The following is a 27,846-nucleotide window of genomic DNA, read 5'->3' on the forward strand; positions in this document are numbered from 1 at the left end:
GTAATCACACATATGTTACAGTTTACTTAAATAAATATTAGATTAGAAAAATCTACAGTACTAATTTAATATTTTTGGGCTTTGGACTGAAAGCAACAATAACATGATATGACTGTCTGAATAGTGGAGGGATAATGACCTTCATCACTCTCCTCTGATCCTGCCCTGTTCTGTTCCTCCACCTTTTTGTCTTAGACCTAAAAGCTTTAAACTCTCACAACCTAATAGTTTTACTATATTTACATCTTGAAACACATCTACTTTTAATAACCTACTATCTAATAGTCTGTACATATTTTAACACCTCACCTTTCCCAATACATAGCTACACCCCCCACACATCTCCTTTTTGCTTTATTTTTGCATGTCACACTGCAGTAGAAGAACAATGGAAGGGTCACTCTTGGCTGCCTCTTTAAACTCCTCCAGCGTGATCTCATCATTGTGGTCTTTGTCCATCTTGCTGAAGATCTTGTCCACGCGCTGCTGAGGTGTCAAGCCGTCTTCATTCATGCGCATCATAATCACTGTACCAACCATCTTATAGATTGCCTAGAAGCCATGCCAATGTAAATAAAGAAGAAGTAATTATCTGGAGGTCAGATAATAAGAAGTTTTACATTAATACTTAAAACTAGTATTGGTAATTAAAACCTATGACCTTAATCTGTGACCTTATCATGAAAATTTATGTCTGAAGTATGCAACATCAAGATTAGGCATCAGTATTTTAGTAAATAGTGCTGTAAACTTTGGCCAAAATAACCAGAGAAATGTTTAGAATAGATGAAAAACACCTAAGCATATGGATGACTATATTGTGTTTTGGGCTCTCAGTGACACAGAAACATTGCACAGGTAGATGGAAGAATGGATTTCATTATATTTCGCGAAACAAGTGACGTCACGAACAAGATAACTCCGACCGTCTCTCTCTATATACAGTTGTGCTCATAAGTTTACATACCCTGGCAGAATTTGTGATTTTTTTGGCCATTTCTCTGAGAATATGAATGATAATACAAAATAAATTATTTTATTCATGGTTAGTGGTTGGGTGAAGACATTTATTATCAAACAATAGTGTTTGCCCTTTTTAAATCATAATGACAACAGAAACTACCCAAATGACCCTGATCAAAAGTTTACATAGTTTTGGCATGATAACATACACACAAATTGACACACACAGGTTTAAATGGCTACTAAAGGTACCAATCCTCACCTGTGATCTGTTTGCTTGTAATTCGTGTGTGTGTATAAAAAGAGTTTATGGGCTCCTGACAGACCCCTGCATGTTTCATCCAGTGCTGCCACTGATGTTGTTGGATTACAAGCTTGAGGAAAGCAAAATAATTATCAAAGGATCCGCAGGAGAACTATAGTTGAACTTTATAAAACAGGAAAAGGATATAAAAAGATATCCAAGGAATTGAGAATGCCAATCAGCAGTGTTCAAACTCTAATTAAGAAGGTGGAAAATGAGGGATTCTGTTGAAACCAAGCCAAGGTCAGGTAGACCAACAAAAATTTCAGCCAAAACTGCCAGGAAAATTGTTCGGGATGGAAAGAAAAACCCACAAATAATGTCAGCTGACATACAGGACTCTCTGAAAAAAAGTGGTGTAGATGCAAAATAAGGAGGCACATGAAGAAAAATGGGCTGCATGTTCGAGTTGCCAGAAGAAAGTCGTTACTACACCAATGCCACAAAGCAGCCCGCTTACAATATGCTAAACAGCACAGACACAAACCTCAACATTTCTGGAACAGTTATTGAACTTTTTGGCCACAACCATAATTGCTACATTTGGAGAGGAGTCAACAAAGCCTATGATGAAAAGTGCACCATCCCTACTGTGAAACACGGAGGTGGATCGCTGATGTTTTGGGGATGTGTGAGCTACACAGGCACAGGGAACTTGGTCAAAATTGATGGCAAGATGAATGCAGTATTTTATCAGAAAATATTGGAGGAAAACTTGCACTCATCAGCCCGGAAGCTGCGCATGGGACGCACTTGGATGCTCCTACATGACAATGATTCAAAACACAAGGCCAAGTTGACCTGTCATTGGCTACAGCAGAAAAAAGTGAAGGTTCTGGAGTGGCCATCTCAGTCCCCTGACCTCAATATCATGGAGCAACTTTGGGGAGATCTCAACTGTGCAGTTCATGCAAGACGGCCCAAGAATTTACAGGAAATGGAGGCATTTTGCCAAGAAGAATGTGCAGCTTTACCATCTGAGAAAATTAAGGGCCTCATCCACAACTACCACAAAAGACTTCAAGCTGTCATTGATGATAAAGGAGGCAATACAGGGTATTAAGAACTAGGGTATGTAAACTTTTGATCAGGGTCATTTGGGTAGTTTCTGTTGTCATTATGATTTAAAAAGGGCAAACACTATTGTTTGATAATAAATGTCTTCACCCAACCACTAACCATGAATAAAATATATATTTTTTGTATTATCATTCATATTCTCAGAGAAATGGCCAAACAATCACAAATTCTGCCAGGGTATGTAAACTTTTGAGCACAACTGTATATATATACAGTGAGTGGACAGAGGTTGGTGTTTTTTTTTTGGTGTTTTCTTTATATTTTGTAAAATTCAAAATTAAAATGGCCTCAAAGAAGTTGCGGAGGAAGCGTAGAGCTGAGAAAATGAATCTATTACATTTGTTGTTGTATAATTACTCCTGCCAGTAGATGTCACTGTGTATCAGACAGAGGGGACAGTAAGTGAGAGAGAAGAAGGAAGTCGCTGAGTAAAGTATTCTTTCTTTCGTGCAATTACACCTACAAAATACAACACTATTGAAATAAAGAAGGAAATAATAGATAAATATGTGTTATTGTTGTTTCTGGTAGATAAATTTTATAAAAAAAGAAGGAAATTTATTATGGTGTATAGTAAAGCACACGTACTGTACTGAAATGTGATGTGTATTTTATGTACAGTACTACTGTGTATTGTTGTTTATTATTGTTTATTACAGGAATGTCTATTCTATAATTTAAGATTTAAGGGAAAATATACAAAAAAGACCATTTAAGACAATAGAAAGGTTAGGTAAGGGGGGTTTGGGAGGTCTGGCACAGATTAATTCCATTTACATTATTTCTTATGGGAAAAATAGGTTTACCTAACGAATATTTTGACTTAAGAACAGCCCTTCGGAACCAATTAAATTCGTAAGTCAAGGGTCTACTGTAGTTTGGATTTAGCGCCATCTGATTTCCACCTTTTAGAATGGCTCCCACAGCCTTATATATTTCCACCCCTCAAATAAGTATGGTGTACCTTAATTATAAGCAAACAGACAGTATATCTTACAGTTTACCTCACATTTGTCTAAACATTGTTCATTCTCATGAATGAATAGATTAACTATTGACAATTACACATTTTTATTTACTTTTTAAACTGTGTAATAAAAAATCTTACCTCTATAATTTCAAGCATCTCCACGCGTGTAATCTTGCCATCTCCATCTAGGTCATACATATTGAAGGCCCAGTTAAGTTTCTGCTCAAAGCTTCCCCTTGAGGTGATAGACAGGGCACAGATAAACTCCCTGAAGTCAATTGTGCCATCGCCGTTCTTGTCAAAGGTGCGGAAGGCATGCTGAGCAAATTTGGAGGCATCACCGTATGGGAAGAACTATAACACGACAAAATCACCAGCATTAGTTATTTTTGACATATCAGCTGAGTCAGCATCTCTGCATTTCACTAGACTCTTAGCGAAGTTTATTACTTTCACGTGTAGTAAATTAAATTCTACAATGCTTCAATAGCTTTTTCCTGACCTTGACGTATAGCTGCTGGAACTCCTCCAGGTTAAGTATGCCAGAAGGACAGTCCTTCAGGAAGCCCTTATACCACTGCTTTAGCTCTGCCTCGTTAAACTCTGTGCTCTTGGTCAGGTCATCCAGAACTTCTGGAGCAAGCTTGCTGTTATGTTTTCCCATCTTTATAACCTCTCTGTGCACAAAAAGCAGAGGCATACTGTAAAAACAGCATTAAACAGCATTAAAAAACACAGAGAACCGAACCAAGGTTACTATGAAACAGTGGTTAATCATTCATTCATTATTCATTTATTGTTTGTTTGAACACCGCTTTATCCCAGTCAGAGTTGCAGTGGCAAAAGGCAGGAAACAACCATGACAGGTCCAACTGACCTGACTGCATGTCTTTGGACTTCTGGGAAGAAACCGGAGCACCTGGAAGAAACCCACACAGGCACACAAAAGGACCCTGGCCACCCGGCCGTGGGGAATTTAACCCAGGCCATTCTTGCTGCGAGGTGACAATGCTACCCACTGTGCCACCCTGTATAAAAACATCTTTTATACTGATACTGACCTTTGAGGATAGAACAGAAAATGACTATTCAAAAAATGTCATTTATCCAAAATACCACCCCCTACTATGTACACATACAAAGCTCACTTACGGCACAAGGTTTTGTTTGTTTGCTTTGTTTTCTTTAATAAATGTGTCACATTTCTAGTAGTACCAAGTACCATGATAGTTACAAAGCATTCAGAAACACAATTTACTTTTTCCCCCCCAATTTTCCTCCCAATCTAGTCGTATCCAATTACCTGATTGCATTATGCTTCCTCTCTACTGATGTTGATCTCCACTCCTGGTTGAGGAGAGCCGTGACTAACACACGCCCCCTCCTATACGTGCGCAGTAGCTGACTGCATCTTTTCACCTGCACGAGTCAAGTTTATAAGCGGATCAGCTTTTGTGTATGGAGAGCCACACCCTGATCAAGGCATTATTCCTCGACTCTGTGCCAGCCAGCAGAGGTCGTAATTGCATCGTAATTGCATGAGGTACCGGCTCTTGGAGATCTGCTTATGTTAAAATTGTGTTGGCTGGTTGATAAATCAAGAGCAGCCACCCACTGGTGACCATGCATTTCGCTTTATCCATCACTTTATCCTTCTCATGTTTTTTCTGAGTATGCCTCACATGGGTTATTTTATAATCAGGGCCAAAAGTAAACCAAAACATTCTAAACATGCAGAAGGCAACTAAGGCAACTGATAACATAAATGCTGTTTATTTACTATTTTGCATTATTATATGTCTATAGGCTTTAAATGAAAATGAAGCACAGATATACTTTATTTCAGGTGGTCTCATGCCATCAAAAGGTTCTGATTATCAACTTTAATTTCTACTACATAAATGCTACTAATTGTGGGTAGTACAGTGGCACAACAGGTAGTTTGGATGCTCTACAGCTCCAAGATCCCGGGGAACCGGATACAATCTACACTAGTCAATGTCTTTTAGATTCTCCTTTTGTGGCCATGTCAATTTTTTTATCTGAGTACTCCAGTTTCCTCTCACCTCGTAAAAAAATTGGACTGACTACATTAAATTACCAAAATGTAATGGTCTTATTATTAAGAATCGGAGGTAACACAATAAAAGAAAATGAATAAAACAATGTGATAAAACCACATTTTCTTATGAACAGCACCTACAACAGGTATTATCTAGCTTCTTCAGATCTTTCTTGATAGTCTGATAATAGACACACTTTACCCTTCCCCCATCCCCCAATTTACTGCTAATACAATTGCTTGAAAATGCTGTACAACACTGGCTGAATTCCCTGGGAAAAAAAAGAGTACCAGCTTCTGCACCAGAGGAAAACCAGACCGGATCCTGGGAATGAGGGTAATATATCATGCCTTCAAACATGGCATATTTGCCTGAGTAAAAGCCAGAGATATATTTGGCAACGTTTCTCAGAACTTTAAAAATGGAACACATAAAAAATAGGGTTCTGTTGTAATGAGTTATTACCCAGACCCTAAGCTTATTAAAGTTGATGAAATATTTAAGGAGACTAAATACTTGATGAGAAACTGTAATGGCTAAATGCACCAATGCTCTTTCACCCAAGCTGCTGGATCCCAGTTGCCAACGGCATATTTCTTTACACATGACAAGAGGCTATTTAGGTGTGATGATGAAGATGACTAATCAGAGGTACACATTCATCTCCCCTTCCCCCTCTCACCTTCTCTCGCTCGGTTGCCCTCCCTCTCTCTTTGACCTTTTTTTGGAATTTGTAGAGCTCTGGCGATTTCTTTTCATCTGCAAATAACTCTTATTTGCTGACCTTACACAAGAACATCTAATGATTTAATTTTTTATTTATTAGGATATTAATGTCAAGTTTTGCACTTTGGCTACATTAATGACAGGACAGGTAGTTACATGTTACATGTGATTCATCACTTCAAGTTCAATGTCAAACACAGTCACAGACAATTTGTATCTCCAATTCACCTCACTTACATGTGTTTGGACTGGGGCAGGAAACCAGGAGCTTCTGAAGGAAACCCACACAGAAAGCCCCAGACTGCTTCCCCTGGGAATGAAACCCAGGACTGTCTTGTTGTACTATGTATGTAGCACTATGTATTCCAGGATTGAGGTCTGAAACTCACTGACTGAACTCATTGACAAGTCAGCAACAATGCTCTGACTCTAAACAGGGATATGCATTTGTTTACAGCAAAGTATTATTTTATAACTTTCACCTCCTCAGATACTTTCTTCCTCTGTTCCACCTGCACTATGCACTGATATATGAGAAACACTAAGAAAATTCATATAATTGGGTCCTTAGTTAAATGTCTTGGGTTTACCAACTTTGTATCAATCAGAATCAGAATCAGAACACTTTATTGATCCCAGAGGGAAATTGCAGTTTTTTACAGTAGCACCAATTTATGTAAATATTTGCCTCCTTCCTGATTTATTTTGTCAAAATTATTTGTACCAGATCTTATTATACAACACCAACTGGCTCTGCATAAAAAAATAATTGTCCCATCAGCTTATAAATCAACCAATAAACTATTTGAATTTATAGTAAACTTAAACCACACACACCCTGGCTTGATCCCTGTTGAATCTAAACTCCACTTAAATATAACATTTACAGCAGTTAAAGGCAACAAACTGTGCCACAATCATAAGAAATTATGTAAGAGATAAGAAAAAAGAGCTATTAAAATACTGACACCAGCCACTGAAACAAGACCAAACCTATGGGTCTGTTGTGATCAGTCGCCACACAGTCACAGAGACTATTTATTAAGATTATAGAGGAATCATTTTGTAGATAGTTGATACAGGTAATTCATAACATTTAATCTTTAATAAATGGAAGTTCATTTCAGTTCATTTATATAACATTTTGTATTAGAATCTAAAACTTCTTATGTAACAACTATACAAAAAATAAGAAAATTCGAGTGATTTGTAAACTTGTCTTCACAGGTATGTAATTAAAACTTGCACAGAATAAAATATTTAAAGCTCTACCTCATGAACTATATTGAATTTACACACGTTCCAAAACAATGGGACAATAGCTAAGTAAAACTGGAATAATCTAAATACATACATTACATATGTGTGTATGCATGTGTGTACTCCACTAGACCCCTGAAGGTGTGCTGTGGTATCTGGCACCAAGATGTTAGCAGCAGATCCTTTAACTCCTGTACAGTGGGGCCAAAAAGTATTTAGTCAGCCACTGATTGTGCAAGTTCTCCTACTTAGAAAGATGAGAGAGGTCCGTAATTTTCATCATAGGTACACTTCAACTATGAGAGACAAAATGAGAAAAAAAAAAATTATTTGTAAATAATGGTGGAAAATAAGTATTTGGTCACCCACAAACAAGCAAGATTTCTGGCTCTCACAGACCTGTAACTTATTCTTTAAGAAGCTCTTCTGTCCTCCACTCGTTACCTGTATTAATGGCACCTGTTTGACCTCGATATCTGTATAAAAGACACCTGTCCACAACCTCAAACAGTCAGACTCTAAACTCAACCATGGCCAAGACCAAAGAGCTGTCGAAGGACACCAGGAAGAAAATTGTAGACCTGCACCAGGCTGGGAAGAGTGAATCTACAATAGGCAAGCAGGTTGGTGTGAATAAATCAACTGTGGGAGCAATTGTAAGAAAATGGAAGACATACAAGACCATTGATAATCTCCCTCTATCTGGGGTCCCACGCAAGATCTCATCCCGTGGGGTCAAAATGAACATGAGAACGGTGAGCAAAAATCCCAGAACTACACGGAGGGACCTGATGAATGACCTGCAGAGAGCTGGGACCAAAGTAACAAAGGCTACCATCAGTAACACGCCGAGAGGGACTCAAATCCTGCAGTGCCAGGCCCCTGCTTAAGCCAGTACATGTCCAGGCCCGTCTGAAGTTTGCCAGAGAGCATATGGATGATCCAGAAGAGGATTGGGAGAATATCATGTGGTCAGATGAAACCAAAATGGAACTTTTTGGTAAAAACTCAACTCGTCGTGTTTGGAGGAAGAAGAATGCTGAGTTGCATCCCAAGAACACCATACCTACTGTGAAGCATGGGGGTGGAAACATCATGCTTTGGGGCTATTTTTCTGCAAAGGGGACAGGACGACTGATCCGTGTTAAGGGAAGAATGAACGGGGCCATGTATCGTGAGATTTTAAGCCAAAACCTCCTTCCATCAGTGAGAGCATTGAAGATGGAATGTGGCTGGGTCTTCCAGCATAACAATGATCCCAAACACACCGCTCGGGCAACGAAGGAGTGGCTCCGTAAAAAGCATTTTAAGGTCCTGGAGTGGCCTAGCCAGTCTCCAGACCTCAACCCCATAGAAAATTTGTGGAGGGAGTTGAAAATCCGTGTTGCCCAGCGACAGCCCCAAAACATCACTGCTCTAGAGGAGATCTGCATGGAGGAATGGGCCAAAATACCAGCTACAGTGTGTGCAAACCTGGTGAAGACTTACAGGAAACGTTTGACCTCTGTCATTGCCAACAAAGGTTATGTTACAAAATTGACCAAATACTTATTTTCCACCATAATTTACAAATAAATTCTTTAAAAATCCTACAATGTGATTTCCTGGATTTTTTTTTCTCATTTTGTCTCTCATAGTTGAAGTGTACCTATGATGAAAATTACAGACCTCTCTCATCTTTCTAAGTAGGAGAACTTGCACAATCAGTGGCTGACTAAATACTTTTTGGCCCCACTGTAAGTTGTGAGGTGGGGCCTCCATGGATCAGACTTGTTTGTCCAGCACATCCCACAGATGCTTAATTGAATTCCAAGTCAACACCTCAAACTCATTGTTGTGCTCCTCAAACCATTCCTGAAGCATTTTTGCTTTGTGGCAGGGTGCATTATCCTGCTGAAAGAGGCCACAGCCATTAGGGAATACCGTTTCCATAAAAGTGTGTACATGGTCTGCAACAATGCTTAGGTAGATGGTACGTGTCAAAGCAACATGCACATGGATGGCAGAACCCAAGGTTTCCTAGCAGAACATTGCCCAAAGTATTACACTGCCTCCGCCGGCTTGCCTTCTTCCCATAGTGCATCCTGGGGCCATCGTGGCCTGGTCTGAATTTTTTTAAATTAAATTTAAAATAGTGCTTTATAAAGGTATGTTCATTATTGGTCTCAGAATATTGAACCCCCGTGTATATACAAGAAATACAGAATGGTTATAGTACCCAACCCTACCCTCACCAGCTAAGCTCATATTTAAGTTGCTTTGGATAAAGGCATCTGCAAAATACAACTAAAAAGTGTAAAAAATATTCTTGTAGTATAGTGTTAAACAGTGATGAAAGATTCTGAATGTTCAGAATAAGAAAATACACTCTTTTCAAAGGCTAGAAGTGAAACCTGATCATTGGCATTTATGTTTAAGACAAAATTGCTATGATTGCCGTGAATGCTATTAAATGGCATTTGAATTGTGCCAGAGGTACTTTTTCATCATGCAATCACACGCCAGTAACAAAAATAACAAACAACAGAGCAGAATAAAATATGTAAAGTACATCATAAATAGTCCAAAATAAACACATCATTTTTGGATTTACAATAGACCTCTTGCTTTTCCATGGATGGTGTAAGCTAAGGTTTGACTCCAAAATGGCTTTAATAAACTGTCGTTATTAGTGTCAAGAGAAAACCAGGTTTCTGTCAGCGCTGCTGCACTAAGGGAGCACTGCGGAGCTCTACAAATGAATGAATAAATGAATATATGAATAACAAACAAAACAAGACTGAACATGGAAATCAGATTAACTGCATAATTTTGCTTGAAAATGTGACTAATAATGGAACATCTATTCATTTCAGTGTTTTCAGCCTTTAAGTCGCTGACGTATTAGTTTGCTACAGGAGCTGATGGGGCTATTTATCAATATGTGCAGCCTGTTTTGTTAGTAAGATTATGGTAGGCACAGTGGGATTAGGCGTGCATTTGGGAAAGGAAATGCATTCAATGTAATACAATGCAAATGCAAAATAAATAGGCGCTTTCATTTTGTAAATTGATGGTTATCAGGAGTTGGGACTGGATTAAAGATCCAACTGTCCTGGAGGTCTGTGGTATCCAAGAAAAGGCTATGATGTGCTTTTTTAGAAGAGCCACCCAAAAACCCAACAGTGGCAACTAGGGCTGGGCGATTTTCACGATTAATTCGGTTAATTTGAATGAAAGTTTTCACCCGATGTTAGAAATGTGACAATCGCGATTGTTTACATACTTCATATTTTAATTAAAATACTAACATGTCACAAGGCAGAAACTGACCAGACGCTCGCGGAATATAAATCAAGGAAAGTTTAATATAAAAAAGGCAAAAACCAGTGAAAACTAAAACAGTAAACGGAAGACAACAAGTGTCATACACGGTAACGGTTAGATTCAGTAATAAGGAGCGCAAACACGATTGGCAAAACGAGACACACGAACAGAAGAGTTTAATTAAGATTCACTGAATCGAACACAGCTGAAATGAATCAAAACTCCGGAGCCGATGAGCAATATCAGGATTGGCTGACCGGGGACATGTGATAGTCACGTGACAGTCCGTGGGAGCATGGGAATTGTAGTCTATATAGTTAGAAGCAGATTTTAAGACCTCCATCCACCCCCCAATCACAAGAGGACAAAATCAAAGTTGAGCTGAGTGATTACTTGATGTACCCTAGTGTAGATACTGATACAGACTCACTTATATGGTGGAAACAGTAAACAGACTTGTGTTCCTTTTAAGAAACCTGTAAAGAACTTATATGGTTGTGCACTTTTCTTAATGTAAGGATGTTCTGCTGCACATTATTTAAAGTGAGTTGTTTGTGAGTTATTCTTATAAAGGATATAGCTAATTAAGATTTCTATTTTGTTTTAATTATTGTTAATTATTGTTATACAGTTATTGTTATAAAGTTTGAGTTCCTTAAAAGGATAATTAAAGGTGGTGCTGTTACAATTTTTGCACTTCTGAAGTCTTTTAAATTAAAATGTAAAAAAGAAAAAAAGAAATTTGAGTCTTTTTTCAATTGCATTATACAAGAACAAGCAAAAAAATCGAAATCGTAATCGAGAATCGGTAATAATTTTAAAATAAAGATTTTTTTTTTTTTTTGCAAAATCGCCCAGCCCTAGTGGCAACCTGGCAATGGTGGGGCTTGAGCCAGTCATTGCTAGTAGACTGACATACAGTGAATTTGTAAAGCATTAAAACCACTTAAATTTTTTAGTGTACAAATTTGTCAAAGATTTGAAAAGCAATGGGGTTTTTTTCAAATACTGTAATGCGTTGATAGTTTAGATGTTGAATCAATGAAAATGTGGGCTTGCTTCTAAAGGGATTACTAGTTCACCGATCTAATCATCGTCCTGGCACCAGCGCTAAAAAGCAGTATGATCAGTGAGATAAAATAGATACATCAATGAGGCATAACATTATGACCACCTTCCTAATATTGTGTTGGTCCCCCTTTTGCTGCCAAAACAGCCCTGCAACTGTGATGCACTGTGTATTTTGACACCTTTTTATCAGAACCAGCATTAACTTCTTCAGCAGTTTGAGCTACAGTAGCTCGTCTGTTGGACGGGCCAGCCTTCGTTCGCCATGTGCATCAATGAGCCTTGGCCACCCATGACCCTGTCGCCGACTCGCCGGGACCTTTGGACCACTTTTGATAGATACTGACCACTGCAGACCGGGAACATCCCACAAGAGCTGCAGTTTTGGAGATGCTCTGACCCAGTCGTCTAGCCATCACAATTTGCCTAGCCTTGTCAAACTCTCTCAAATCCTTACGTTTGCCAATTTTTCCATCTAACACATCAACTTTGAGGATGTTCACTTGCAGCCTAATATATCCCACCCACTAACAGGTGCCGTGATGAAGAGATAATCAGTGTTATTCACTTCACCTGTCAGTGGTCATAATGTTATGCCTGGGTCTTCTAAACAATAAATCTACTGAACTCCCCCTAATAAAAATACTGTATCAATATATTTTTAAATAAAAACAGCTGTTGTTTAAAACCATATTTGAAATAGTGTACATTTTACAGAACCAAAGTATGAAGTTTGCATACACGGGATATGAGAAGGGGTCTATTACCACTAAGTTCCGGGTTCAAATCTCAGTGGTGTTGTCAGCCAGTCGGGCGACTATACAGACATGACTGGCTACGTCTGGGGGTGGGATGATGGATGCAGTCTGGTGTGGGATGCAGTCTAGGGTATTCCTGCCTTGTGGCCAGTGTTCCCTAAGTACCCAGGCCCACCACGGCACTGACCAGGATGAGGCGGTTGATGAAAATGAAATAAAAAAATTTTTTTTACATCAATTGTAGCTTAACTTAAAGCATAACTCTTTCTTTCTCTATCTCTCATTCTATTACGTAAAGATAAACAGACTATGGCCTTTGACATTCCTGCCACGTCAGAGCTGCTGAATGAGATAGGAACTCAGGACTCTATGGCACTGCACTGGATTAATTTTACTGCACCAAACAAAAGAGACAGAAGACTCATAAATCACACATCACAGAGACACATAAAAATATGTTGAAAAAGAAACAGAAAAGGAATCATTTTTGTTAGGACTGTTATGACATCTGCTCACTGTATGTGACAAAAATAAAATATGACTCAATCTTAGGCTGTTATAGACTTCCATCTGAAGCATAACCTTTTGCAGGCTGTAATAAAAATTATTAAGAGCAATATAGAAAATGACTAGTCATCATTAAAAATGAAAGCTTGGCATGAAGGCTCAAACAGGCAGCTCATCAAGGACAAACTTATAGACTTGCTACTTGTAGGCAAGAGCCACAACTGGTAAGCCACATTCCAGAAAAGCTGGGACACTTTACAAAAATACAACAAACACTGAAATCTGTAGTTGGTTAATTCACTTGAAACTTAATAATCCTAATTGTTACAAATAGTCACATTTATTGATCTGCAACACACTCAAAAAAGCTAAGACAAGGGCATGGGTATTTTGAGAATTGAGGATACTAATTGTTGCAGTTTTATTCAAGGCTTGAGCTGCTCAACAGTCCGCACTCGTCCTTGTCTGATGCACCATTCATTTTTAGTAGGAGACAAATCTGGACTGCAGGCAGGCCAGTCAAGCACACACACTCTATGTCTACAAAGCCACGCTGTTGCAACTTGTGCAGAATGAGGCCTGGCATTGTTCTGCTGAAACTGACATGAAGTTCCTGGAAAAAAGGCATCATCATGTCTATAAGCCTCCTCAACAGTGGTACCTTTTACATATCTGCAGATCACCCATGCACTCAATCAACCTGATGCCATCACAGATGTTGCTTTTTGAACTTTTAATTGGTAACAGTCTGAATGGTCTCTTTCATCTTTGGCATGTAAAATCTTATGTCCATTTGTCCTAAATGACACATGGTTTGTCTGTTCACAGAACACATTTCCACTGTTTTTCAGTCTATCTGGGATGCTTTGGGCCCAGAGAACCTGCCAGCATTTCTGCAAAATTAATATTTTGTTTCCTCTTTGCATAAAACAGTTGGTTGTTGTAGTGGTGGACTGTGTTCAATAGGGGTGGGTTTATAAAATCGATTTTTCGATTTTAATCGATCTTTATTTGAACGATCCGATATCGATTCATATAAATGCGAGATCGATTTTTTAAATACGCCCCTTTTTACGGTGCACACGGAAATCTATTACTATTGTTACCCCCTTTAATTTCGCGTGACCAGCCACTGTTTTTTCATGCAACGAGATCTGACCTGCACATCAGTTTAGCATGGCAGAAGCTCAAGTTATGACCACTACACAACTTTTTGCACTGATTTTCGCTCGGCTCTGGATTCGGGAGGAACTCGGTGTTCGCTCTGCGATCAAAACTCGGCTCTCAATCAATGTGAGAAACAGCGAGGGGAAACACAGGGGAGAGGTTGGAAACAGGTGGTGGAGCGCAATATAGTTTCTATCAGAAAACATCAGCACACGCGAGATCGTTCTCTACAAAACAAAATATTTATTAACCTCCAACTCACTACAGAACGATCCATGCTGCTCGTGTTGCCAAATCCACTCAGATTCATTTATTTCATCAGCGCACAAACTTTGATTGCTCGCTACTTGTTGATGTGCATGTTTGGACGTGGTATCATTAAACCTTTCATCACTTCTCACGTGTGTTTTCGTGACAAAACGTAGTTTTGGAGACCAGAGAAGCTCGCCTGTGATTCTCCCTGGTGATGGATGGTGTAGTGTAAAACTCCCCATCGCCGATCAGTCGTGTAGTGTGAACATTACAGTGACCACGTGTTAATCAGAGTGTCGTGTAGTGTAAACTTGGCATAAGCTGTACAACAGCCAGGTGTATGTTTACATTACATTTACAATGTTGTAGCATGTCAGACAAATGGAAGAAAACAGTAACATTCATTTTTTATTATTATTTCATTTGTCTGACATGCTACAACATTGTAAATGTAATGTAAACATACCCCTGGCTGTTGAATGTTACTGTTTTCTGTTTTGGATTAATTATTTATGTAAACAAAATACACAAATATTTTTAATAATGAGTGTTCTTTGTACAATTATCACATTCGTTCTCTGAACATCTGTACATATGTAAACAAAACCTGTTAATGTAACTCAAATATGCCTAAATGTGTCGAATCGAAATTGGATCGAAAATCGAATCGAAAATCGAAAATCGAATCGAATCGGGACCTGGTGAATCGGAATCGAATCGATCCAGGAAATTGGTGGCGATACCCAGCCCTAGTGTTCAATGACAGTAATTTTCCAAAGTATGCCCAGGCCCATGTGGCCCATGTAGCTATATCCATGACAGTAGCATGGCAGTTTCTCAAACAATATCGCTGGGGGACTTGAAAGTTACACACAATGAGCAGTAGTTTCCACCCGTGGCCTTTTTACACACCAAGATTTTCTGTGACTCCCTAAACATTTTCATGATATTACAAACTGTAGATGACTTAAATTCTTTGGCACTGACTGACAATTCTCTCACAAAGTTTGGCACAAAGTGATGAAACACGACCTATCCTCGCTTGTCTAAGTTTTGGAGGATGCTTCTTTTATAACCTATCCTTTTACCAGTTAAACTGCTAATAGAACCTTCCAGAACAATTACTTGTATGATTTCTGTCTTGTGCTGCCTTTGTCCCAACTTCTCCTTTATTGTGTTGCGTGTATGTGCGTGTGTGTGTGTGTGTGTGTGTGTGTGTGTTGCCCTCTGATGGATTGACACCCTGTTCCACTTTTACCCAAATCAGGATAAAGCAGTCACTCAGGATAATTAAACAAATGCTTTGGATAAAGTAACATTCAAAAAGAATGTACAACAAAACTGATGACTTGGACAAATAATGTATGAAGTTATCTGGATATAGGCATGGAACACTGTTAAATAAAAATAGATATAACACAAACACGAGTCAGTTTTAAAGTAAAAAAATATATTCAGTGTAGGCAGCACAATGGTGAGACTGCATAGCTATGAGACTGCACACTATACTCTTTTAGCCAAGCAAAAGTCAGTCTTAGATGTGATTAGATTTGGAGTCATCAGAGTGTAACAAAAATCCAACACAAGGTCACAATGGTACAGAATATAATGATATAAAATAGATGGAATTCCAAAAAAGACTTGCTGATTCATCTGACCACAATACAGGTTTCCACTGTGTGATGGTCCATCCTAGATGCCTTTGAGCCCAGAGAAGTCGACGCCGCTTCTGGACATGGTTAAGCTTCTTTTTCGTACAGTAAAGTTTTAAGTGGCATATTTGCATGTAACTCAATATTGTAGTGCTTGACAAAGGTTTGCCCATGTGGTTATATCAGCTATTATTGAGTGGTGGTTCTTGATGCAGTGCCGTCTGAGGGATAGAAGATCATGGGAGTTCAGCTTAAGCTTGCGCCCTTGCCCTTTATGCACTGAAATTCCTCCTGATTTCTTGAATGATTTAATGATATTATGCACTGTAGAGGGAGAAATATGCAAATCCCTTCCAACCTTACTTTGAGGTTCATTGTTTTAAAACATTTCAATCATTTTCTCATGCATTTGTTGACAAACTGATCCTCTGGCCAGTTTGTAAATTTGAAAAATCCAGTAAATTCAGTAAATCCCTTTTTTGCAAACTTTGTTTTGTGATTTTGACTTTGAGTGGATATAACTGCTAATTAGTCTGTTAATCTACATTTAATCATCCATGACAAAAAAGTGAAAACATATTTTTAGACTTTACACAAAAATGACAATTCAAATTACATATACTGTACAATGGCTGGTATAAGATATATTTCAACCTCTCTATGTTCAAATTCTTTACTTATTCTAGTAAAAAACAGAAAACAGGAATAAATAATAACAGCAGTAAAAATTGCAATCACCACATACTATGTTACTCACAGTATAACATACTGTAAATGTAACATGAATATACCATATAAGTTGTTTTGTAACTTTCTCTAAAAAAAGTAGTTTAGTTTCAGTGTGTCATAAAATTCTCTACTGGCATATAAGGCATAACCAATAGAGGGCATAAATAATGCAGCTTTTAGTGTTAAAGGTCAATCATGCTTATCTAAAGGCATTGGGGCAGATCGATGACTGTCAGACATCATCATCATCCACTGGAAGAGCTTTTGTTTGCTGTACAGTGAAAACAAAGACCACAGAAAAAGGTTTCTTTAATTATAAATGAATTAATTTAAGGGGAATGAATGAACTATTATATTTGCTATATCAATAATGGCTTGTAATTGCTGCAAACTTTTCTGTGTAGGCCAGAGGCTGAGGATAACTTCTAATATTAAAAACACACAATACAAACACTAACTGATGGTTTAAAGTCGAGTTAGAAATAGTACTCATTCACATCAGTTTGACAGATAATGTTTTCTCGGTTCTGTCAGTACATTCTGACCATATGTATTCTGGTGTAATACATAAAGACATAACACATACACAACAATTCCTGGCTGTGTTGGCACGCCCCAGTTCCCACTGCATCATTTTAAATTTGAAGCTTTAAGCCAGTACTGTATCTGTAGTAAGACATTTAATGACGCATTGCAACAAAAACACAAGAACCTATCTATGAAGATGCCAGATCAGAAGTGTAGGTTTACTTCACATCTACATTTTGTGCCAAATGTATGTGGACACCTGAGAATGAACTTGTTGAACATCCCATTCAAAAAGCTAGACCTTCATTTGCAAAAAGACTTATTACAAGATTTTATTTGTGGAACTGCACAGTTCCTTTTAAAGTAATTATTTTTTTTTTTTATGCATTTTCTCCCCATTTACCTCCCAATTTAGCACAGTCAATTTGTCTTTCGCTGCTGAGGGATACCCGATTGCATCCAAGGAGAGCACGTCGCTGTACATGCCTCTTCTGACACGTGAACAGTTTCGCCCCTGCATTCTGCACAGGCGTCTCTTCCACCAATCAGGGTCCTTACACAGCGTATGAAGATCCCACCCCACACAAAGTCCGGCCCCCACCCTGCAGATATGGTGGCCATTAAGTATCTGCTGTAGGAACTGCCAATTGTGCCAGCCCAGCCGACCTCAGTTTCAAACTGAGGAGTTTAGAATCTCGGCGTTGGTGTGCTAGTGGAATATCCCGCTGCACCACCTGGGCACCCGGGACAAAGTAATTCTGAAAAAGAACAGCATCCTCCCCAAACCATTGCAATTTAAAAATAAATAGATTTTATAATATATATTTTCTATTTTTTATATTTTCTAATTGTTGTAGGCAAAACACATAAAACCAAAAGTGGGGTGCACATAATTTTGCTTACTAATGCTATAAAAGCAGCCCTAATGAAGTTGTGAACGAATGATAAACTGCTGATACAAGTCCATTACACATTTTGTGCTGCATTTACCCCTTAATTAAACCAAACAAAAGTTACACAAAGCCATGCTTGTACTGGCCAAAAGTCAATAAAAAGTTTTTAGCCAAGGCAAAACAGCAAGACCACTGCGGGCACCAAGCACCCAGCCTATGTAAACAAGATGAATAACTGTGTGAGTCAGCATGAAATTTCAGGTACAAACTTGCCTATTAGCTCTATAAACTTAAGTGTAAACCACCCTAGTAGGTATTATAGTGACCAGTAGCCTATGCTGTTGTCTAGGTTTACAACCCTGAATCAGAAAAGGTTTGGACAGTATGGAAAATGCAAATTAAAAAGAAAACATGCAGTGTTTCTTACATTTACTTTGACTTTTATTACATACACAAGATATTTCATGTTTTGTCTGATCAGCTTCACTTCACTTGTTAATATACATCCATTCCTGCATTTCAGGCCTGCAGTGTAGGGCCAGTAAAAAAAAAAATAATGATGTGATTTCAAACCATGATTAATTAATGATGATTAATTTTTCAATCCCCTAGATTAAGATAAAATAGGTGCTGCATTTACACATATGTATAACAGCACATGTTTATAATGACACATTTATAATAGTAGCAGGATAATAATAAAAAAAAGTCTACAGTCTGCATTATTAATTACAATAATATATTTTTTTTTTTTTGTGAGTGTGTGTGTCTTTTTCTTTCAAAATGTATGTCTGTTTCCATGTCTTATTGCTTGGCATCTTAACATGGAAGACACCCAGGCAAAATAATAATGCAGTAGACACCTTTGCATCACAACAGTCCTGTCCCCAAGGGTGACAACTAGCACTAAAGCATCATGTGATGCCCTAGGACTGAATGAGGAAAACTACATATGGTATATGATGGAGGAATAAAGGTATTATGAATGTAGCTGCCAGTAAACATCCACCCACTTAACACTATATTTAAAAATATAGCAATGATGACTTATGACGTATGTTCCCAGCTTGTGCTTAATAATGTACATACATTTACTAATATCAGGTCTTGCACAGCATAATAGGGGTGGTTGACCAGTTCATAACAACATAGTGAACAGGTGGGTTGCACCTGATGCCTAAATTCCCTTTTGGCAATGAGTTAAGACTCAGGGGCATGGAATAATGTAATTAGGTTTGGTATTCAGGTAACTACAAATTAAGAAAACATTGCACTGCATTTGAAAATACTTTAATTAGTGCTGGGCGGTATTACAGTACATTCGGTATACCGCCTATACCGCCTGAGCGCTGTGCAGATTAAGCTCACGAGTTAGCCGGTAGTGTTAGCATCACAGTGTTAACAGATGAGAGAGGTTTCCTCAAAATGGTGATGCAATATGTGCCATGATGCATTTAAATGTATTTAACCTTAAACATAAACATATGTAGGTAAAAGAAATAAAATGTTTACACAATTGAGTCTACAGTATATATATATATATATATATATACTGTATATATATATATATATATATATATATATGTATATATAGAGATATATAGAGAGAGAGACGGCCGGAGTCAACTTGTTTGTGATGTCAAGTGTTTCGTGAATTTCGGTTCGTAACCCAAAATGTTCGTATGGTAAACTGTTTGTAACTCAAGGGTCTACTGTAGTGGCACTCAGGTGGCACAGTGGTCTAATACACTAGTCTACCACCAGGTTTGAATCTCAGGGGCACAGACATTTCAAGAGTTTACACAGACATGATTGGCTAAGTTTGGTGGAGGGGGGCTGGGGGTGTCCAAACCCCTTGATGGTTTAGTTAGTCCAGGGTGTTCCTGCTTTGTATCTAGTGTTCATTTTTTTTTTTTTCATTCTAGAAACCCCTAAACCTATAATATGTGCCATAATGACAAAGTTTTTAAGTTGGTAATTAATTAAGTGTTTATTAGGCCAATGTTAAATGAACCTTTTATAGATGTTCCAGTTCATTCAAAAGGAATTTAGTGTGGTTAAGGTCAGGGCTCTGTGCAGGCCACTGGAGTTCCTTCACAGCAAACCTGCAAAACCATGTGTTTATAAACCTTGATTTGTGCACAGAGGCATGCTCATACTAAAACAGAAATGTGCCTCTTCCACACTCTTTCCACAAAATTGAAGATATATACTTTGTTTTATAAAATAGATTTTTTTTTAATTGAATTTGAACAATGGTGGCAAACATTATACAAAAAATATGGGTGAAATTACAAACCCCATTTCAGGAAAAGTTGGGACATTTGTAAAATGCAATAAAAACAAGAATCTGTACCCTTTACAGAGCCTTTATTTAACTGAAAATGACAAATAAATGACTTTTAATATATTGGTTGACCAACTTGATTTTATTTTGTACATATAAAGAAATTTAGAGGCCTAAAACACACTCAGTTTACACAGTGTATTTACACAATAAACAGATGAATTAGTAACAGATGAGGGTATCATGGTTGCAAGGGACGATCCACCAAAGGCTCAGTTTTTGCAAGCAAAGATGGCTCATCACTTTGTGAGAGAATTGTGAGTTCAATTAGTTCAAAAAGAACATTTCTAAAGACAATATTTCACCATCTATCATATATAATATTGTGGAAAAAATAAGAGAATATGAAAATATCTCTATACATGTAGGTAAAGGCTGAAAACCACTATTGAATGTGCATGACCTTTGAGTCCTCAGGCAGCATTGCATGAGAAACCTTCATGCTACAGTGATAACTATATTCACATAGCCACATGGAGTCAAGAGTACTTCAGAAAACATTGTCATTTAACATTGTCATTTAACACAGTCCACCATTGCATCAAGAAATACAACGTGAATATATTTTATGCAAAGTGAAAGACATGCTTCCAGGTTTCAGGAAAACCAGTGTCAGGGTCTTTGAACCAAGGTCTCTGAGCAAAAGACCATCCAGACTGTTATCAGCAAAAGGTGCTGTCATAATATGTGGGTGCATCAGCGCCCACTGCTTGGGAGACTTGCATATGTGTGAAGGTATCACTGACATGGTGTATATTGGGATTTTAGATAGACATATGCTGCCATCACATCTTTTGAGGAAAGGTCCATGGTTATTATAGCAAGACAATACCAGGCCTCATTCTGAACATGCTACAAATGCAAGGCACTTGAAGCTTAGATTCAGTGTGTGTGTGCTTGATTGGAATGCCTTTGTGCCAACATTGTTTAAGTGTGTTGGGCATCAAATTCTAAATTTAAATTTACAAAAAACAGTGAAGTTGCTTAGAAAAAGAATTGTAATCTTAGTACTTTTGCAATTTTCCTAAAAGGGGGCATGTAAATAAGAAATGTTAAGTCTCACCTTTGTCAAGTAACATTAACATTCTTTAACATTCACATTTAAATTCATGTTGGTGTTACAGGACAATATATTTACAGTTCTTTATCTGTTAAAGTACTTACTTAACATGTTCATCACTATTAAGTGTCTAACCCTATTTTGGACAGATTCTGAATTTCAATTTTTGTATATTTTTGCTGTGTCCCAGAGGGTTTCTTTCAGGCAGTCTGGGTTTCTCTTAGATTTCAAAAGCAGGAAATTACCTATACAGAGACTACATTTATCATAACTATAATACATTTTGGTGTAAAAAATTATGACTGAGAAAATGAAACTTGATAGAGCCTAGATTTGCAAAGTTTTTTCTCTTCTGAATGAAGAGTGCTGCCTCCTGCAGTTTAAAAGAGCAGCATTCTTCCTCATCAACGTCACAGTATTATGGATTAGATACAGTGCAGTAAGCAAAGTTTAATTGATTACAGTTGTGCTGAGTAAACTGAGATAAGTTTTTGGTGGTAAGTGCTTAAATGTTATGTAAAATAATACTTTAACTTACCAACCTTCTTAGCAGCACTGACATGTCAGTGTATTTTCTGTAAGGTTTAAGATACTTCCCACTAGTGTACACTTAGCCAGTTGCACCTTTACACACGACTGTGAAAACACATGGCTACTGTCAGTACTCTGTTTTATCCCAGACAAAAGCAGGCAGGCAGTGCCAGGTGTCCTAGCTCGCTGGGTTGAGCACACAGTGCCAGTTGATTGATTGCCTAAATGTGTTGGTTCTCATTGAGATGGATTGCAGTTTCAAAATGACTGAACTCTAAAAGATGTAGGTAGCCAGGAAACTCAATACATGAAGAACAAGGGCATGTGTGAATAGAATCAACAGCGTACACTTTGTTTTCTTGTCCTCTGTTGGTGCATGTTTAAATTGTTTTGTTCTTTTGATCTAATAGAAACCAGAGACCTTTATCCCTTTCTTTGCACCACTGCCTGTTTTAAATGTGAATATAAGACACGTTTTATAATGAGCAAGATATTGTCAAACACATTTAGCAGCTGGAGTCATCTCAGTGTGCCCCAGGTTATGTTTGGACATCCCAGGCACACTGTTCTTTGTGCACAACCTAACGTTACATTACATGCCTCTGACAGAATCTGGAAAATGAAAAATGACAGAACTAATACACAGAAATCGGATTCTCTTTGCCATGCCGCATTCAGTGTTGGCATGGCTTTCCACTGACATGCTTGCTGTGTCTGAGCAACAATCCGGGTGGTATTTTCAGTGGGTGGCTTTTAGCTCTGCTTCTATTTACAGCATATTGAGCTTAACGGAAACTAATTAGATGAGATTTTTTCATTGTTTGCTGTCACAATGCAGAAACAACACATTTATCCTTTTAATGACATGCTAGTGGCATCCTGGTTCTCATAGTAAACCTTGAGAGAATATTTGCTTTACTATTGCTTAAAAAGTAGCAAACTGATGAATTACCAATGGTGCCATTTAATAATGAACTGAACATCTAGTTGCTGCTTATGATACTAAGGGTGTATTTATACTTGTCAGCTTTGGTTTGATTAAACGTACACTGGTGCATATGCTTTCTATTTGAACTCTGGTGCACCTTTCTGTAGGAATTTACATCTGGCTGGTAAAACGAAGGGGTGGGTGTATGTGGCTGATGTATATGGTTCATTGTTGTCCAAATGAGGTTAATATGTAAACAGTGAAACCCATTCTTTGCTGCTAAAGTGTCTGTGCTGTACGTGTATTATTAATGTAGTGTGGGGTTAAAACTTAAATATACAGTATTACTATTTGGTGTTGTATAATTACTCCTGCCAGTAGCTGTCACTGACAGAGGGACAGCAAGTGAGAGAGAAGAAGGAAATCAAAAACCTACAAAATACAACGCTATTGAAATAAAAAAGGAAATAATAGAGAAATATGAGAGTTATTGTTGTTTCTGGTAGATATATTTTATAAAAAAAAAAAAAGAAGGAAATGTATTATGGTGTATGGTACAGCACACGTATTATGGTACAGCACAGGAAATGTGGTGTTTTTTATGTATAGTGAAGTACTACTGTGTATTGGTGTTTATTATTGTTTATTACAGAATGTCTATTCTATAAATTAAGATTTAAGGGAAAATATACTTGTATTTATAACAAAAAAAGACAATTTAAGTGGTTTGGGAGGTCTGGCACGGATGAATTCTATTTACATTATTTCTTATGGGAAAAATAGGTTTAACTAACAAACATTTTGACTTAAGAACAGCCCTTCGGAACCAATTAAATTCGTGAATCAAGGGTGTACTGTATTGTTTATTAGCTCAATTTAACATAAAAGATTAGAACATAAATAGAAACTGTGCACTAAGATTTATAGAAAATGTGATATTTAAGTTTGTTCCACGTAAAGGAGATAATAACCTATTTTCAATCAGAAAATTAACAAAAGCTGGAGTTAAGAGTATTGGTGCACATCACTATTAGCACCTGAAGCTATTTAGCTTTAGTCGTTCTCATTGTGGTCAGAAAAATAAGCCCTTTTCTTCATTTTCACCAGGCAGTTATTAATGTATTCAATATCCCTCTATTTCTGGCCAAGCCTTTATATAACCTCTTAGATAAAAGTGACACAGTGATGAGTCCATCTATTATCAGCCCATTTGATAAGAGGTGGATGAGAGATGTGATGATCTCACCATACAGGGGGACTGAATAGCCAATCACAGACATGCTCAGTTTGATCACATCCAGACCCACATTTGCCAACAGAGTTTTCTCACCCAAGAACATAAGAGACTATTTTATCAGCAGGGACCACCTCTACAGTGAGTGATTAAAAATAGTACTGTGTACAGAAGTGCACATTCTCCTGTGTTGCTAATGAAAACACATACAAGGACATGTACACACAAACACACACCCACATACACACACACTATATACACCTGCAAACAGACACTGCTGAACAAGAAGACACTCAGTGCATCATGCTTTTTTAAACTATTTAATTTTATGATTCATTCATTTTGTCAAAAAACAACCTACATAACAATGTGAGCAAATACACAGATCAGGCATAACATCATGACCACCTCCTTGTTTCTACACACACTGTCCATTTTATCAGCTTCACTTACCATATAGAAGCACTTTGTAGTTCTACAATTACTGACTGTAGTCCATCTATTTCTCTTTTCAGCACTGCAGTGACAATAACATGGTTGTGGTGTGTTAGTGTGTGTTGTGCTGGTATAAGTGGATAAGACACAGCAGCGCTGATGGAGTTTTTAAACACCTCACTGTAACTGTTGGACTGAGAATAGTCCACCAACCAAAAATATCCAGCCAACAGTGCTCCATGGGCAGCGTCATGTGACCACTAATGAAGGTCTAGAAGATGACCAACTCAAACAGCAGCAATAGATGAGCGATCGTCTCTGACTTTACATCTACAAGGTGCACCAACTAGGTAGGAGTGTCTAATAGAGTGGACAGTGAGTGGACACGGTATTTAAAAACTCCAGCAGCGCTGCTGCCTGTCCACTCATACCAGTTAAAAAGTATGTAGAGAAACAGATAGACTACAGTCAGTAATTGTAGAACTACAAAGTGCTTCTATATGGCAAGTTGAGCTGATAAAATGGACAGTGTGTGTAGAAACCAAAAGGTGGTTTTAATGTTATGGCTGATCAGTGTATGCTCAGGAAGTCTGAATAAACAATAGAATTGCCAGTGTTGAACTGCCACTAGATAGTATTTGGGTCAATGACAAATTATTTAAAAATATTACAATGAATTTGTTATGTTCTGTGTATCTGCAATTAATATTCGTTTTATAACCTTCATACTGGTATGAATATAAAAAAATAAAACATCCCACTAAGGAAAAAAAAAAATGATTATAGTCACTATAATGATTATAAAAAATTGTCTACATTGTCCATTACATTGTAATAATGACTGACACAGCCAAACCACATGCTACATAGTATTTAAAAAAAATAAGTACAATTTATGAACAACCTAGTCGTATCCAATTACCCAATTGCATTACGCTTCCTTTCTATTGATGTTAATCTCCACCCTGACTGAGGAAAACCTAGACTAACACACGCCCCCTACGACACATGTGCAGTTGCAGACTGCATCTTTTCACTTGCACAAGGTGAGTTTATATGTAGATCAGCTTTGTGCATGGAAAGCCACCCTGATCACATTCATATACATTCATATTCATATTATCGTCTTAGTGTCTTAGTGCAGGCGCCATCAATCAGCCAGCAGAGGTCGTAATTGCATTAGTTATGAGGAATCCCCCTCCGGCACCCCCCTTGAACAACAGCCAAGTTGTTTGTGTAGCCAGATGGCAGAGCTGAGTTTCAAACTGACAAGTTTGAAATGTCAGCTCTGATGTGCTAGCATGTTTTACAGCTGCACCACCTGAGTGCCTGGTTTTAATGATTTTAAAATTTGACATGTTTAAAAGGTTTTAGACAAAATATCATATTACCTATTTTATTTATGATTGTATATGGCTAAATAACTACACAGTAGATTTCTATAGTTTATATTATCTGCATATATAGTTGGGAATTTGTAGTACCTGAGAATTTAAAAATGAAATGCAGCAAAACATTATCATCATAACAAACTATTAATAATGCTTTTACACCAATAAGGTTTTTAAAGAATATTGTAACACATTTATCAATTTAAAATAGCAAATTATGTATGTGTTTCACCCTCTACTATACATAATATTGTGGAAAAAATCAGGAAATTTGGAGAAATCTCATTCAGGGAGAGTCGTGGAGGGCAAAGGCTAGGAGCCACTACTGTATGTGCATAACCTTCAAGCCTTCGGTTGGCATTCCATAAGAAACCATCATGCTCCTCTAATAAATACAGTAACATGGGCACAAATGTACTGTGGAAAACTGTTGTCACTTAACACAGCACTTATCTGGGCCCAAGCTCATCTCAGACAGAGCACAAGACAGTGGAAATGTGTGCTGTGTTCAGATAAGTCCACACTTCAATTTATTTTTGGGAAAAATGGACATCAAGTTCTCTGTGCCAAAGACAAAAAGACATTTGCTGTCATAAGGCCACAGTTATTCCAGCAAGACAATCCCAGGCCTATTCTGCCTACAGTCCAGATCCGTCTTTGATTGAACCACAGACTGTTGAAGACTTAAGTCTTGTAGCAATCAAGAAGGAGCAAAATTTCACTTTCAAAACTTCAACCATTAGTATCCTTAATTCCAAAATGATTAAAAAGTGTAATTGATACTAAAGATGATGTAAACAGTTGTAAACATGCCTCTGTCCCAACTTTTCTTAGTGTGTTGCAAAATACAATGGAGGTGAGTACAAACATTGTAAAAAAGAATTAACAAATTACAGAATCTTGCTTTTACTGCATTTTGCAAAATGTCCCCTTTTTTTGATAAATGTGGGTGTTTACAAAATTAGGCTTAAGAAAAACAATGAACTTGACACAAAACATAGTTATGCCATCACATGGCTCTGCAACATGTCATAATAGCAAAGGTCTCTGATCCCATTTCAACATCTAAAGGTCCTTGATTGCATATGACTCAATTAGGCTTATAATTTTTTCACGCTTTTTATTAAATAGTAAATCTATTTGAATGCACACCTTTTTGAGTTTTCGTCATTTTTTGTTTGTATTTCTAAGTGAAAAAGGTTGCACATCCTCTACATGGAACAAACTACTGCACATTTATGCACATTTCTGTTTATTAGCTGAATTTGTACAGGACAATGTCATTTTGAGGTTTGTTTTATGTAAATGATGTGTTACTAAAAAAATCAACCAAAGATGTAATTTGGCTAGTGATGTAAAAGCTCATGTCAACCCATGTTGTAGATATTGCATCGGTCCTACCTCTCTATTGTTTTCAACAGATGACAAACTGAGAAAAAACATCTGTATTATATCAGAAGGAAAAACGAGATGCACAGTGTATTTGATCTGCTTCTATTCTAGTGTGTGTATTTGACTGATATTTACTACAACATGATCATAACATAAAATGCACCTTATAATACATGCACATAATAAATAAGCAGTTTAAAAGAACTCACCCAGATGTAATTGGTGAGGTGTCGCGGTGTCTGGTGTGTATGTGTAGCTGTATAAATCAGATAAAGCAGAAATACACCGGAGCTCACTGCTGA

General features: G+C 37.6%; 1 protein-coding gene across 2 annotated transcripts; it reads right to left on the reverse strand.

Moving 5' to 3' along the window:
- hpcal4 (hippocalcin like 4) lies at positions 1-27,846 on the reverse strand. Of its 2 annotated transcripts, XM_062990725.1 has the most exons (4): positions 27,754-27,846; positions 3,820-3,994; positions 3,456-3,671; positions 1-552 (listed from the first exon to the last, which is right to left on the reverse strand). In XM_062990725.1, the coding sequence occupies exons 2-4, from the start codon at positions 3,979-3,981 to the stop codon at positions 355-357; spliced, it is 576 nt and encodes a 191-aa protein (XP_062846795.1). In that variant the 5' UTR covers positions 3,982-3,994; positions 27,754-27,846; the 3' UTR covers positions 1-354. The 2 variants fall into 2 exon arrangements, with proteins under 2 accessions (XP_062846795.1, XP_062846796.1); XM_062990726.1 differs by lacking the exon at positions 27,754-27,846 and having other exon boundaries at positions 3,820-4,012.

Source organism: Trichomycterus rosablanca, chromosome 2, assembly GCF_030014385.1.
Source record: "Trichomycterus rosablanca isolate fTriRos1 chromosome 2, fTriRos1.hap1, whole genome shotgun sequence".
NCBI lineage: Eukaryota > Metazoa > Chordata > Actinopteri > Siluriformes > Trichomycteridae > Trichomycterus > Trichomycterus rosablanca.